The sequence below is a fragment of the Electrophorus electricus genome, chromosome 17 (assembly GCF_041902795.1).
Source record: "Electrophorus electricus isolate QZ-2024a chromosome 17, ASM4190279v1, whole genome shotgun sequence".
Taxonomy (NCBI): Eukaryota; Metazoa; Chordata; class Actinopteri; order Gymnotiformes; family Gymnotidae; genus Electrophorus; species Electrophorus electricus.
In genome coordinates this window covers 17,189,412-17,204,638 of record NC_137513.1, presented here as the reverse complement: position 1 = coordinate 17,204,638, position 15,227 = coordinate 17,189,412, and the positions used below count along the sequence as shown (strand labels likewise).

At 44.0% G+C, this 15,227-nt stretch overlaps 1 protein-coding gene across 2 annotated transcripts in view; it reads left to right on the top strand.

The window, feature by feature from the left end:
- aplp1 (amyloid beta (A4) precursor-like protein 1) overlaps positions 1-14,384 on the top strand; it is a 37,551-nt gene extending 23,167 nt beyond the window's left edge. The window contains exons 3-17 of one of the 2 annotated variants that reach the window (XM_035534236.2): positions 2,351-2,480; positions 3,461-3,573; positions 4,248-4,444; positions 5,403-5,752; positions 6,726-6,832; positions 6,964-7,038; positions 7,496-7,654; positions 7,844-7,972; positions 8,677-8,776; positions 9,022-9,189; positions 9,381-9,404; positions 9,496-9,563; positions 9,913-9,978; positions 10,302-10,445; positions 11,007-14,384. In XM_035534236.2, the coding sequence (XP_035390129.1) occupies positions 2,351-2,480; positions 3,461-3,573; positions 4,248-4,444; positions 5,403-5,752; positions 6,726-6,832; positions 6,964-7,038; positions 7,496-7,654; positions 7,844-7,972; positions 8,677-8,776; positions 9,022-9,189; positions 9,381-9,404; positions 9,496-9,563; positions 9,913-9,978; positions 10,302-10,445; positions 11,007-11,105 (1,929 nt within the window). In that variant the 3' untranslated portion in view covers positions 11,106-14,384. Of the gene's footprint in view, positions 1-2,350; positions 2,481-3,460; positions 3,574-4,247; positions 4,445-5,402; positions 5,753-6,704; positions 6,833-6,963; positions 7,039-7,495; positions 7,655-7,843; positions 7,973-8,676; positions 8,777-9,021; positions 9,190-9,380; positions 9,405-9,495; positions 9,564-9,912; positions 9,979-10,301; positions 10,446-11,006 lie in introns of both variants that reach the window. The other variant, XM_027027678.3, reaches the window with a different exon arrangement.
- The last annotated feature ends 843 nt before the right edge of the window (positions 14,385-15,227 follow it).

Here is a 15,227-nt window from a genome sequence, read left to right as displayed (position 1 = left end):
ATGGACAAACCGGAATATCATCTACATGCAGCGCGGTGTTAGTTCAGCTTCCAGTTGGGAGCAAATAACCTTTGTGGAATTAGGCAGGCAATAAAATAGTGATGATTTGCACCATCAGTCAACAAGGGAGAGTTATTTTCACAGCGCCCCTCGGGCAACAGCACACTGCTCAGCTAACAAGCCACAGCGTTTACGCCTTCTGACGAGGATTTCTGCTCCCTCCTGATCTCATCTAGTGGAATTAGGGATGAGTGATGATACTTGTGTGTGTGTGTGTGTGTGTGTGTGTGTGTATGTATATATATATATATATATATATATATATATATATATATATTTTATATATATATATATATGTGTGTGTGTGTAATATACATATATAATATATATTATATATATATATGTGTGTGTGTGTGTAATATACATATATAATATATATTATATATATATATGTGTGTGTGTGTGTGTGTGTATGTATGCGTGTGTATATATATATATATATATATATATATATATATATATATATATATATATATATATATATAATTTTTTATTGTGTGTGTGTGTGTGTGTGTGTGTGTGTGTATACATACACAAAGACATATACATAGTAATCAGCCTGTTTTTGCCTGGCAGTACATTTTCAAGATTTTCACGTCATCACAACAGTATTGTGAATTCCTAACATACTGCTTTTTTGTGTGTGTAAGACCTGCACTATCCGTCTAGCACACACACTAGGAGCAAAAAAAACAACAACAACTCTTTCGCAACAAAGCATCCCGAGTCACTCCGACTAGCCGAAGCCCAAAACGTGTGAGCTCGGCCGAGGAGCTCTTGCCGGGCAAGGCCGTCTGCCGGCTTGCGCCGCCATGCTGTACATATGCGGCTAGGCGTCAGCGCCAGTCCCGTGGAGAGCTATCGCATGGTAGACTTAATGGAGTGAAGTAGCCAAAGAATATGTCATTTCCTCGCTGGATGCGGTTCAGATTAGCAGGCTGTCGGCCTACGGAGAGCTCTCGGGCTGCCAGAGTGCGAGCGGAGAAGAATAATCCCTCGCCATATGCCTCTGAAGTGACGGAATCTGATAGCTCGGTTTCTTCATATGAACGGGCTTGCGTTTGAGCGACTAGCATTAATGACTTTAATGACTCACTCTCGCCATATCGCAGAAGGTCACCTGGAATGCTTGAATACGCGGAGTTTTACTGTGGCTGTGTTTGTTCTGCGCTGATAGATTACGTTAACTGTGTGTGTGCTCTCTCTGACTGAACTTGTCCTGTGCTCACTGACCTATCTATATACGTGGAAACCTATATAGCAGAATCGGTAAACTTCATGAGGAAATATTGGGATGTTTTTCCTGAGGAAACGTGAATTTCTCCATCAGCGCTTTCCTCTGTGCTAAAAACTTTTTTTGTGAAAATGGAACCATTGTGCCCCATCTTCCACCTTCTTAATCTCAAACAGTAAATGCCATTCTAATTAAACAACAATAATAATAAATTGTTAAGTTTTAAAGATACAGTCAAGCACATTGCAATGTGGTAGTATAGGGGCTCTAATTAAAAAAGATGCATTATGGATATAATCCTGGCTTGTAATATTTCTTATAGCTGGGAGATACAGAAGGTCGTTACCTGTTAAGAAATTTTAGCATAACCTGCTGGTCAAACGTCTAGAAATGCAAGAAGTGAGCACATTGAATAACAAACCCTGGGTCAGTATTTAGTATAAATCAGAAAACACAACTGCTGATCCGCGATCAGTTCCCAGTGGCTGTCACAATGTCTAGGCCTGCTCCTATGGGCATAGGAATGCACAATATGTGGATACTGCAGTCTTAGCTCCGATGACTAACTCTAGTACTCCACCCCAGTAAACTCTAAAAATAGCCACTCTACAATCGCAACAGCCTTAACATGGAAGGAGTTTGCTTTCATACACGCGTCGAGTAGGCACGCCTTAAGAGAATATACCTCGAGTAGACCTTCAGGCGAGATTTCCTTTGGGTTCGCAGATTTTCATGCAAGTTGCTTGGGTCCGAATTTGCATTCATGGCTAGACGTCGCAGCGTAAATGGATTTGTAGCTGTGCTCGGTAATTAGCAGGGAGGAGATGTTGCACTGTGCGTGAGCTGAAGTGCACGTTCAAGGACAGAATTCGTGAGCGTGAGCGTGGCCTTGCACTGCTCTCTGTGTGTTTTACACAACTTTTTTCTCTCTGCCCCCCCCCATTCTTTTTATCCCTCCATCCCTTACCACTCTCCCTGACTCCTGTCCTCCCGCGCGCGTGTGCACGCGCGTCTCCACGTGTGTGTGCGTGCACGCGCGCGCGTGTGTTCTTCCAGATGTACCCGGGTCTGCAGATCTCCCACGTAGAGGAGGCCTCCGCCCCCGTGACCATCCCCGCATGGTGCAAAAAGGGGTGGGGTCACTGCCACACCCGCCCCTTCATCGTCATCCCTTACCGCTGTCTGGGTAAGGCCCGAACCAGGCGCTCCGCCCGTACCGCACCCTACCCCAGCACACCACCCTGACCCCTCCCCAACCCTAGATGTAGGCTTTAATCCCGAACAAGTGTTCTCAGTGTAGGAGACCACAATTCATAGCATTTGGGACAATACCATATTGCAGGTCTAGTTAGCATGGCCCCAAACCAAATATTACACCCCTAGACATCATAAATCATAATTTCAGGAATATGTATTAAAACACTTCAATAACAGAAGGGAAGCATAAACTCTATTAATGTCAAATCTGCACAGATTTCAGACCGGTGGAACTATGCGACATGACGGCCTTGATTTGCAGTACAGTCATATGCCGTTCAAGGCCGGTACAGACTGCATCTCAACCCCTTATGCGCCCTTTTGATGTAAAATGTCAAATTCGGGCCTGAAGATCTAGCGAGGGGACTGCAGACTATAGTCTGAAACTGAGTGCGTCTGATGGCTCGCTGTTAATGATGATGAAAGAGGAGAATTTGCATCCACAGCTGTTTCCCTCCAACTGGCCTTTGTCCTTCATTTCTGCTTGCACGGTGTACATCACAGTTTCGCCAGGGAATGTGCCGCATCAGCTCAAGGGGCCATTTGCGGTCTCCGAGCATTTGCTGCTACCTCTCTCCCACTTTTACTCTACCATTTTGTGCCTTGATTTGAAATTTGAAAGCACAATTTTCTTCTTCACTGTCATTCTGGCTCTGCCTGCCCTCTGAAGCTCTTCTTTACGCCATGCCTCTGTCATTGGTCTTATTCTAACCTGCCTCTCTCTGTCTCTCTCTGTGTCTATTTTTCTATCAAGCAGTTCATTTCAGTTCAGTAGACATTGACATTGGCTATATGCTGTGAAATATTGTAATATTGATGGTAACAATAACAAGATGACGATCATCATCATCAACAACAACAACAACAATAATAACTATTAACGCTCCCTCTCTCTTTCTCGCTCTGCAGTTGGAGAGTATGTGAGTGAGGCCCTTCTGGTTCCAGACCGCTGTCGCTTTCTTCACCAAGAGCGCATGGACTCCTGTGAGAGCTACGTGTACTGGCACAACATCGCCAAAGAGGTGAGGTCACCTCCAAGTGACGTTGGCGGTACCACTTATAGCCAGCACGCTGGAAATAATCGAAATAATCGCTCAGAACACTGCAGGCTTCTGCTATTCAGTAAAGAGACCGAATAAAATATCACCAGCCGTAAATACCGTGTGACGGTGGCTAAGTACGAGTTTTTGTCCGCTGACATGTTTATGTGGAAAGACAGTTCGAGTTTTCTGGAGCATTCTTTAAGATGTTCTTTAAGAGCAGAAACTTCTGTTATCCTACTTCTGTCATTTCTCTCCCATTTCTCCCCTGGACTACCACCTGCTCTCTCTCTCTTTCTCTCTCTCTCTCTCTCTCTCTCTCTCTCTCTCTCGCTCTCTCTCTCTTTCTCTCTCTCTCTCTCTCTCTCCCTCTCTCTTTCTCCTCTAATTTTTTTTCACATGCCACATTTCTAGCATTTCTAGGTCATTTCCCCCTTTGTTCCTGCTTTGGGCTATAGAGTGTCCAGTGCCCAGAACAGATTAAACAGACCTCTAGCTTTGCCACCGCATTCTCGGCCCTCTCCCTCCGAGGACCTCGGCTTAAACTCCGACCTTCACGAATGCTCTTTGTTCTCCCTGTCTGTCTGTCTGTCTGTCTGTCTGTCTCTCCCGATTTCTCTCTGCCCTTCCCTCCTGCTGGGGCCATCTGTCTGTAGGCATGCACGGCAGACAGTTTGGAGCTGCACAGTTATGGAATGCTGCTGCCGTGTGGCGACCGTTTCCGGGGAGTGGAGTATGTCTGTTGTCCAGGAAGAGGTGGGGCGAGTGGGCGTGGAGAAACAGAGGGTGGGGACCCTGCCCAGGGAGCGACTCCACCCCTAGTGTCCATGGCTGGGGAGAAAGAGACCACAAGGTAAAACAACCCCTGTTCCTTGCTTACTCGCTGGGATTACACATGTACTCTCTATGATTCTACAATCTGTAATATATGCAGTTATAATATATGCATCCATAATCTCTAATATATGCATCCATAATATCAAACTGGTGAAAATATATCCTTGTTTTACATAGTTAAATGATTAGATTTTTACAATTTGTGTAAATTAGATACCAACTTTATCTTTTGGAAACAGTACCAAGATTGGGAATATTTTATTTGGTCTTGATTGTAATTTTGCAGACTATCTCCCCCCCGCCCCAAGTCCCTGTAGTTCTCCCACCCATTGTCGGTACTTCAAACACCCCATAAAAAGACACTTCATGTAAATTGTTGCGATCTTTCAACCAGTTCGCAGCCAACATTTCTCCAGAACAGATGCTCTGTTTTTGCTGATTCTAGCTGTGGCCAATAACAGCATTACACTGCCATAACCATTAAACATTAAGATTAAACATTAAGATTATGTTTGGCGGGGGGATCTCAGGGGAGTTGTGTTTTTGTTTTTGTTTTGGTTTTTGTTTTTGCTTTTTTGCGGATGTTAAGCCAGCAAGCTGTACCCCCCCCGTCTTTGTTAAGATAATTATCATTAGGCAGTAGTGCAACTGGATCCATGAGAATTTCTCTTCCCACCAACCAAGTAGTACAGATGAAATCTTTTTCCAGAGGTCATGGATATAACCACATTCGCACATCATGTGTCAGAAGGTTCCCACTAACTGATGGAGACAGACAGTACAGCGGGGATTCAGAGTAGCTTTTATGGCCTTATAACTTCCGTTGATAAAGTTTTTTAGACAAACATACACATTTCTGCAGTGAAGAGCAATTTGAGTGAGAGGCACAGAGAATAGCTCCCTGGGACGACGCACAGTTAGAGCAGTAGCCATGCCGCGCATCCCAGCAGCATCTCTGTTGTTCTTTCCCTCAGTGTCAAGGTGGCTCCGCCCACTCCCAGCCCCTCCCCCGAAGCTGACGTAGAGGAGGACGACATGGAGGAAGAAGAGGAGGCCATAGAGGAGGAAGAGGAGGAGGAGGAGGAGGAGGAGGAGACGAACGAGCCGGAGCAGGCCGAGGCGGCGGCGGAGGAGGAGGAGGAGGAGGAGGAGGAAGATGACGAAGAAGAGGAGAAGGCAGCGGTGAAAGACCCCGAAGAGTACGAGTATTCCATCGACTCTGGTCCCTACCAGGCCTCGGACTACGCTGAAAACTTCTACTACGAGAAGGGCTCGCAGGCCGACAAGGGCCCAACGCAGCAGCCCCAGAGTCGGGGAGACAGCTGTGAGTGCCGCCCACCCGCACGCACAGCACCACACTGAAGCGTGCAGTGCGGAACGCGTGTAGCACCACTAAATTGCAGGGTGGCGAAAAGGTCTGATGGCTGGCCTGATCCCCGTGCATCCAAGACTCCTTAAGGAAGATAATATGCTGGAAATGCATTCGCACTGCATAGCTCTCATATCATTACCGTGTCCTAGTGTTAGAGATTGCTGATGAAGCAAAAAATGTGTGTGCGTGCATGTGTGCGTACGTGTGTGTGTGTGTGTGTGTGTGTGTGTCTGTGGCAGGGGTATCTTTGTAGTTGAGCTGAGCAGGTCAGGATGCAGCCTGAAGCCATTACTCTGACTCAGCTGACCCGGCTCTCCTAACTTTACAGCACTCTCAGTTTACACTCGGACCTTCACACGGGTCCTTCCACTGTCATGGCATCTTGTGCTGCCAGACAAACACACATGCACAAAAAAAAAACACATATAGTTTGACTATGATAGATACAGTATAAATAAATATCTGTTAAAGAGCTTCAGATATTCAAAGGTCAGGGCAAAGCGCACACATGCGTAATTATGCAGATAGCCACAACCCACCCAAACACGCACACACACACACACACACACACACACACACGCGCGCGCGCGCACACACACACACACACACACACACACACACACACACACAGAGTATAGATTGGATAGTGCATTTGTTGCGCCTCTTTCTCAGCTTCATTTCAGGCTCAATAACCCTGAGTACTCACAGACTGCATCTGCATTGATCCCCTCTGATCATTCACCCCCCCCCCCCTTTCTCTCTCTCTTCCTCTCTTTCTCTATTTCTCTCTCACTTCCTCGCTCAGTGCCTTGGTATTCTATTCCTTCTCCCACCTCATCTTTTGACCCGTGAACTGATTGGCCAATCGGTTGATTGCTCGTCTGTCTCTCTTCCCTGATGGCAGTGCCAACTCTCCGCCCCACAGATGGAGTGGATGTTTATTTCGAGATGCCCAGTGACGACAGCGAGCACGCCAACTTCCTCCGGGCCAAGATGGATTTAGAGGAGCGGCGGGTGAAACGCATCAATGAGGTGAGGGAGGAGAAGCTGCGTTTTACCTGGAGCCGATACCACGCTTATGGCTTATTTTACAACATATCCAATATCTGAACTTGAATGAGCTCACGTAACTCATGGTATGCCAATATGTGTATGCGTGCCAGATCATGAAAGAGTGGGCAGAGGCCGATAACCAGTCCAAGAACCTGCCCAAATCAGACCGTCAGGCACTAAATGAGGTAAATCAACTATCAAGGTTGCTGTGGCAACACGTACCACTTCCACAGACGCATGCAAAGTCAAGATGCATGAAGCTGTGGATGTGCCAGGAGCAGCAGGGAATCAACCTTTGGGTTTGACCTTCTTATCATGCACTTTCTCTCCCTCTCTCTCTCTCTCTCTCTCTCTCTCTCTCTCTCTCTCTCTCTCGTTCCCTCTCTCTCTCTCTCCTCTCACTCTCTCTCTCTCTCTCTCTCTCTCTCTCTCTCTCATTCTCTCCCTCTCTCTCTCTCTCCCTCTCTCCTCCCCTCTCTCTCTCTCTCTCTCCCTCTCCCCCTCTCTCTCTCTCTCTCCCTCTCATTCTCTCCCTCTCCCTCTCCCCCCCTCTCTCTCCCTCTCCCCCCCTCTCTCTCCCTCTCTCATTCTCTCTCTCTCTCTCTCTCTCTCTCTCTCTCTCCCTCTCTCTCCTCCTCTCAGCATTTCCAGGCTGTGCTGCAGACTCTGGAGGAACAGGTGGCAGGGGAGAGGCAGCGGTTGGTGGAGACACACCTGGCCCGCGTGGTGGCCACCCTCAACAACAACCGCCGACTGGCGCTCGAGAGCTACCTGACTGCCGTGCAGAGCGACCCCCCACAGGTGCGTCGCGGCAACAGCCGGGACTCCGCCTTCTGTCACCGCGCATGCATAGAAGTGTTCTCAGCAGAGTTTTGATGTCTAGCATAATATCAGACTTAAGCTCGCTAACTCTTTCATTCTCTCTTCTCCACACTCGCACTCTCTCCCTCTCTCCCTTTCTCACACACACACACACACACACACACACAGCCGGAGCACGTGTTGCAGGCTCTGAAGCGGTACATGGCTGCAGAGCAGAAGGACCGGAGGCACACGCTGCATCATTACCTGCACATCGAGTCCGTGGACCCCCAGAAGGCCGAGCAGATGAAGTTCCAGGTGCCCTGTCCTTGACCAGCCTCTATCTTCACGCCCCTGCATCCTCATCCCCATCATGGGCCCGCCCGTCGGCCTTTCGAATTAAAATGCAGTTTGCAAGAGTTTTAACTTTGCGCACTGAAACGTACAGTACGTGTTTGGGCGTTAAGATCAAGGGTCATGCTCTGGCTACATCAGCACAATCGCACCGGTTCCTTCTGTGGAATTCTTGTTAATCTGGCATGTCAAGCAAGTCGCTGAAGTTCCCTTCTAACTTAATGTATGATGACGCGGTGTGCCGTATGTTCAATTAGTTCCTTTTGACCGATGACACTTTCCCAGGACCTTGTAGTCTTACTAATGAGGGTGGTGATCCCTCTCATTTCTTGTGTCTTTCCTGCCGAATTGAACATAGATTAAAACGTGACAGGAAGTGCGGTGAGTCAGGCAAAGCCTACCGATAGCCGTTTCCTCTGACCCATCGTGTTCCGGTAGCGACAATGTGGGCTTCACTTCCAGAAAATCCCCAATATTGTCTGAAACACACACTGTCCCTTTTCCAAACGCACTTGGCAAAAAAAAAAAAAAGAAGCATATCCAGGCATTTCTCTCACAGAAACAAGGCATTTTCCCTGGCTTTATTACAGAAGTTCCTGCTGGAAATTCTAGATCTTTTAATGCCATGTTGTTTGTAACGTAATTGGAGCATCTCTTCATGCACGCAGGTGTATACTCACCTCCATGTGATCGAGGAGAGGATGAACCAGAGTCTGGCCCTGCTCTACAAGGTCCCCACCCTGGCTGAGGAGCTCCACGATGAGATCCGTACGACCCCCTTCACCCGGTCCTTCTGGATCTCGTCTTTTACGAGTGTCTTTTTAGGCTAGTAGGCTAAATTGCTGCAAGAAGATAAAAGATCTAACCTAATAACATCCAACAGATGTACTAAACATATATTTGTTGGAATATTAGAAGGTTTCTTAAGTTTACCTAAACATTTATTGAAATGTTGTGTTTTTGTGAAACGCCTCTTCTCTCGTATCACTCCTTTCTCCCCTTTCTGTGCACAGAGGAGTTGCTAAGGACAGAGCGAGGAGACATCAGTGAGCTCATGACCACCTCCTTCTCGGAGACGCGCACCACAGAGGAGCTTATGCCTGCGGAGAGTGAGGAGGAGAAGGATGATGAAGAGGAGGAGGAGAGGGCCTTCCAGAGCCGCCCATACCCACCCCGCATAGGTATCCCGTCGCACCCGCTGATAGGTGCTGGTTTCGCACTAAAGCAAAGCAGCGACCTGTAGATAACAGGAAATGGCTCACCTTGCCGTTGTGGTTACCTGATTGGCTGGGCCAAAGGCTCACTCAGTAGCGTCCCCATGCTAATATGTGTTTGTGTTTATGCGCTGTCTCTCTTCCGCAATGCAATCAAGACCCGCAGCCGAGCAATAAGAAAAGTAAGACTCCTCACCCTATACCACACCTCCATACTGAGCTGCCTTTTTCGGAGTGTTGTTTTTTACAGCTAATTTTATTCCCTGCCCGCAGTGTCTGCTGTAGACGAGTATGATTACACCACGTCTGAGAGAGGTCCAACCTACGAATACGAGGAGAAGGTAAGAACACGCCGTTTGGTAACAGCTACATAACCCCACTCAATAAGCCTTATTAAATTAATAAATGCTGGACCTTATTGGTCAGTTCAATCAATTGTCTGTTCATGACAATGCAGCACCAGTATTTGACCACTAGAGGTCAGTAGCAGGTTAAAAATCCATTGAAAATATGTCTGTCAGAGGAAAACGCAGATATGCTTTGTTTTTCATCTCTTTCTTCGTTGGAAAATGATCCTTGTATGTGCAAAATGAGATTGTTGAATTGAGTCTAAAATAAGAAGAATGAAATTGGATATAGCTACAAATATTGAGGCTTTTTAGCTAGCAATTTGTTTTCTGTGATCTTCAGATAAACACCTCAGTGGAGCTGAAACAGGTGGTCTACAAGTCTCCGGGAATCCAGAGAGATGAGCTAGTAAGTTTATTAAAAGTATAATCTATGAAATATGATAGAACTATTACTTTGACAGAGGTTCTCTCCTGCTGGCCTACTGAGAGCAAGTGGATCACATAAATAGCTAATGAGATAAAAGAGATATGTACAGATATGTTGAGCGGGGAAGTGTAAGATGCCAGAGTATCAAAAATCGAATCAGCATCCATCCATTTATCTGCGCTTCCCTCTCTCTCTCTCTCTCTCTCTCTCTCTCTCTCTCTCTCTCTCTCTCTCTCTCTCTCTCTCTCTCTCTCTGTCTATCTCTCTCTCTCTCCTTGTCTCTTCCCCTTCTCCTTTCTCAGCAGCCAGATGTCCTGGAGACGTTCAACCGCGGCGCGATGGTGGGCCTCCTGGTAGTCGCCGTGGCTATCGCCATGGTGATGGTCATCAGTTTGTTGCTGGTGCGCCGCAAGCCATATGGCACCATAAGCCATGGCATCGTTGAGGTGAGGAACACCCCCTCCCAATCAATCAATCAATGGAGAGGGAGAGAGAGCCATAGTCAAAATGGTAGTGTAGTACAGAAGGATTCTAGAGAAACAGGATGTTTAAGACAGAGGTTCTTCATCAGCTGTGCTAGCAAAGTGCTTCTGAACCTCTAGGATGAGTAACCAGTTTATACTGGAAAAAGCAGATGCTTAAATCCTAACATTTATTCGATGGGTTTTTTATATATCTAAAGCCCATGAGTGGATCGTTCTGAACTGATACAATACAGGAACAGTTTCAAGTTATTTATTTTTTTAAATGTAGCCTAAAAACATATTTTCAGTTTGACATCTGAGAAGAAAATACCAGAAAATCATGTCTCATTAGTCTTAACAAGGATTCATTCTGGAGCATATTTCACATAGCATAAAACTCTACACAGGCAAAGAAGATTAATTCATAAAAAGAGAGTGAAGTTACTAATGACAAATATGTAAAATAAAATTCTAATGTATTTTCTCTCTCTCTCTCTCTCTCTCTCTCTCTCTCTCTCTCTCTCTCTCTCTCTCTTATTGCAGGTTGATCCAATGCTCACCCCAGAGGAGAGACAGCTCAACAAGATGCAGAACCACGGCTACGAAAACCCCACCTACAAATTCTTTGAGCAAATGAACTAAGGCGAATGACCACACCCCTACCACTCACGTCCTGTTTACTAGCGGGGGTTTCCATAGCAACCTTCCCCTCCCTGATACTGTATGTACATTTCCATGACCAATGTTCAAATTGAAAATCCAACATGGCACGCCTATAGGGAGTTTGCACTAAAACGTTACCCAAACACTCTCGAAAACACAGAGAGAAATTGAATAAGAAAAACGGGGAGTATATATATAAGTTTGGTTTCCCCAGAAATGATTGACTTTTGTTTTGGGGGATAAGGAAAAGTGGAAGGTGTGTTTAAAAGGCTCCACAGGCCTGTTCAAACTCATGCAATCACACAGAAAGCAGAGCAAGACTGGTAGGTTCAGCGTCCCTCTTTGGCTTTAAATATGTGTTTAAAAACATGTTGGAAAGCACTTTTATTTTCTCTTTTCCGTTTCCAAAAGGTTTATTTTGTGCGGAACTGTGAAATGGATGAAATAGTATATTTTTTATTTCTCGGTGTGTGTATCTGTGAGGGAAAATAAATGTAGCCCCGAAACTAAGAAGCCCATTCACGAAAATGTAAATGTTGGTCGGGTGATTGCGTTCTTAAGATCTCTTTGTTAATTCATATGGGAGGAAGGAGATTAGTGGTCAGTTGTTGGGGAACACCTCCCTTGGCCATCTCTCACACCACTACATCAACAACACTCATGTGAAAAGAATCACGGAATCGAACGATTGTTGCAAATATACCACAAACCTAACCGATTAGTGCTAAAGTTCTTTTTAATTATTAAAAGAAGAAAGATTAGAGTAATGTTCAGTCCATTAACTTAGAGAAGAGCATGCTGAATTTGGTGTATGATACTGTAAATGTACTTGTGTTGTTCTTGTTTTGTTTTTTTTTCATTCTTTGTCTGGGTTTCTTTGTTTTTCTTTTTTTTTTTTTTGCTTTTGAATGAAACTAAAATGTCACAGACAAATATGTATATATAACTGAAAAATAACTACAATAGACGTTTTTATCGTTCATTTCAATGCGACGTGTGGAATATTGAACTTTAAAGATGACTTTGTGCTGCTCACACAGAGAGAGAAAAACAATTTCTTAACATGGCTGAAAGAAAACGGACTGTTTTATAAACCAGCACAAGACGACAACACAGTAACTTGACTGAATGTATCTTTAGGTAGACACCGACTCTAAGATTTTTATTTTTTTGACACGTACTACGCGGTCCGCTCAGTAGTCTGTAGTTTAGCTGGACCGGTTAGGCTCTCTTCTCATACAGTAGTTGAATGCCATCGTTAACTGATAGTCTTTAATTAAATGGCGTTGTAAAGGTGGAGCAGTTTAAGTTCCGGTTTGAAGAGTTGCCACTGAAGGACCCATGATAGTGTAGCCCTGGTCTTTTGAGGTGTGGCGTTCAAATTTGTCTCCTAGTTTTCTGTTCGTTGTTAGTCACGTTTCAGTTCTAGCACAATGGCGAGATATTTTGGTATCTTTGCTGTGATGACACTGCATTTAAAAACAAACACATCACTGAATGTTATCCTGCAGCGTAAGGAACATCTTTGCTCAGAAATCATTTTTAGAAAGGAGCAAGATTAGGATTTCCTCTCAGAAAATGACGTTTCTCACAAATAGCAGTTGTTCAGTCACCAAACCTAACTGACCTTCTGTGGTCTTTCCACCAAAAACAGTGACGGAGCTGAAAAACTGGAGCCAAAATCATTTTTACTATCAACACTTTACTCAACAAGCACTTTTTCATCAGCTAAACCATCTTGTAATAGCTACGTCATAGGGAATCGTACATGAATTCAGGATAGTGTCCTGTCTCCCCTCTGTCCTGGAACCAACAATACCTTGGGCAGATGTCAGCAGTAGAAAGAGTTAGTGATTTTCTCTGCATCGCTGTCAACAGGCTGATTTGTATTCGAAAATCATACCTTTCTTCATTGGCTTTACATAGAGAACATTCCCAAGTCTTGGCTGCGTTATGATAGTTAGAAAGTAGCTCGAGCCTGTGTGTAGACCGTACAGTCCTGTTAGGATGTGGGGATGCCAGACGTTCTTGATAGTACAACAGTTTCATGCGTATTCCAAGGAGTAAGACCATAATGAGAATACTCCTGGTCAACTGTCAGTAACACTTCACCTGAAGGATGCTACTCAAGTCATAATGCACATTTATAAGGCACGCATAACATTTTTGTAAGCTAAAACGATCTCTTCATAAATCCTTAATAAGACATTCACAGGGTTAGCTTGTTCTGTGTCACCACATGGCATACATCTGTGTTATGTAATATTTATAGTGGACTATGGTATATTCTGTCATCATAATTGTCTGCAAAAAGATTTATGAATGTTCATGCATCACCTTGGTAGAATTGTCTTATGAATGTGTTTTGATGGCCTGATCTAGGATCCTTTACCTAAAGTGTCGCCCCAATTTTTAAACCAGCATTTAGCAGAGTTAGAACAACGTATTCTATAGTGATTGAATTTCAATTTGTATTCTTCCTCTCATGACAAAAACACTTCCCCCTTCTCCTAACCCAAATGAAAATGTAAACAGTGTAACGGAGATTTAATCGCTGCATTATTGCCTTTTTCAATGCTGTGTTTTGGATGTAATTATATGTATTTTTTATTTACAAGTCATTCTCAATTGGAGATTGGGTCATGCTTCTTTGCTCGTTAAAAATTTGGTGCTGTTTGCATTGGGCTCTATACATATCAGAAGGATTTGATTGAAATCTTGCTGCAAAATTAAGTCACTAGTTAACTAGGCTATGAAACTAAGCACAATTGCATCTAAATTGTTTCATTCTCATGGGCTCATGGTAATGGTTCACCGATTTCTCAAGATCTTTCTCAGCCATTTCCTTAGGAGCATCAGTTTCCTGATTTTCAGAACGCTAATAGAAAGGAACAAGACTGAGGCAAGATAAAATATACCGAATGTCTTGTAGGCCACGTTACAAAATAACAATCCGATAATCCTAAAGAATATGGAATTTTACTTTAAAATGTTGGTGGACCAGTGTTTTAAATGGTATTTTCAAAGACTTCCCCAATGCTTCATTTGTGATTAACAAGATTAAATCGATGCCGAAAGTTTTCCAGTCCTTGGCAATGTGGTCAAAGATTCATTGTAGCTGTAATCAGAAGGTCTCTCATTTGCTGTATTTCTAATGGAACTAATTGGGATGCATTGTAAGAGCAAGCAATCTAAGAAGTGGTTTGGCTGATTGTACTTACATTAAAATGTTAATAAAATTACAAATGACCCACAAAAGCTGATGAGTCTGTCATCTTGTCAACCTCAAATTATGATTACATGAGGTGTTGAAACTCGTCCCAAGTCTAAAACTCTCAAAACCTAGCAGGGTATTGACTCCTAAAATTGGACACAACCTAGCACTCACCTCAAAATAATTTTTTAAAACCACTTTCATGTGTCCTGGAAATACAGGCAGGATCAGAAGTTATTCATTTCATGAACTTATGAATTTATTTAATGAACAATTTTGCATACAGTTATTAATTAACAATAGGTTATATTTCTTAATGCAGATTGTGTGTTCATTTATACAAATATACTTTGAAATTGAATCCATGTTAAGAGATTTTAGGTCAGTGTATTTCTTCTCAAGTCTTAATATATGAACTTCAGTGTGTAAATTAGCCCAAGCCAGCTTTCACCTCAAAATGATAAAGTTGCTGGTATGTAGAATACTTGAATTGCAATGCTGTTAAAGTTTATTTATTTTCAGTATCCTATGTACATATGCATTGCACATAGGCATGCAGTCTAGTCTGTTCAGATTTCATCCTGTGCATGACAATATCTCGGGAGAGCAGATACTTTGTCATGGGTCAGTGCTCCTCCTTTGAATGTTTCCAAAGCTCCTATGACACTTTAGTAAGGCAGATATGGCAGGTTTTGGACAGAAACGTTTTGGACAGAAGTCAAGATGGGCAAGCGAAGTGAAAAGTTCTAAATTCTACATATGTACATATAAATAAATATATGTACAGGGAGAGAGAGAGAGAGAGAGAGAGAGAGAGAGAGAGAGAGAGAGAGAGAGAGAGAGAGAGAGAGGGAGAAACAGAGTTTGAGAGAGAGAAAGACATAGAC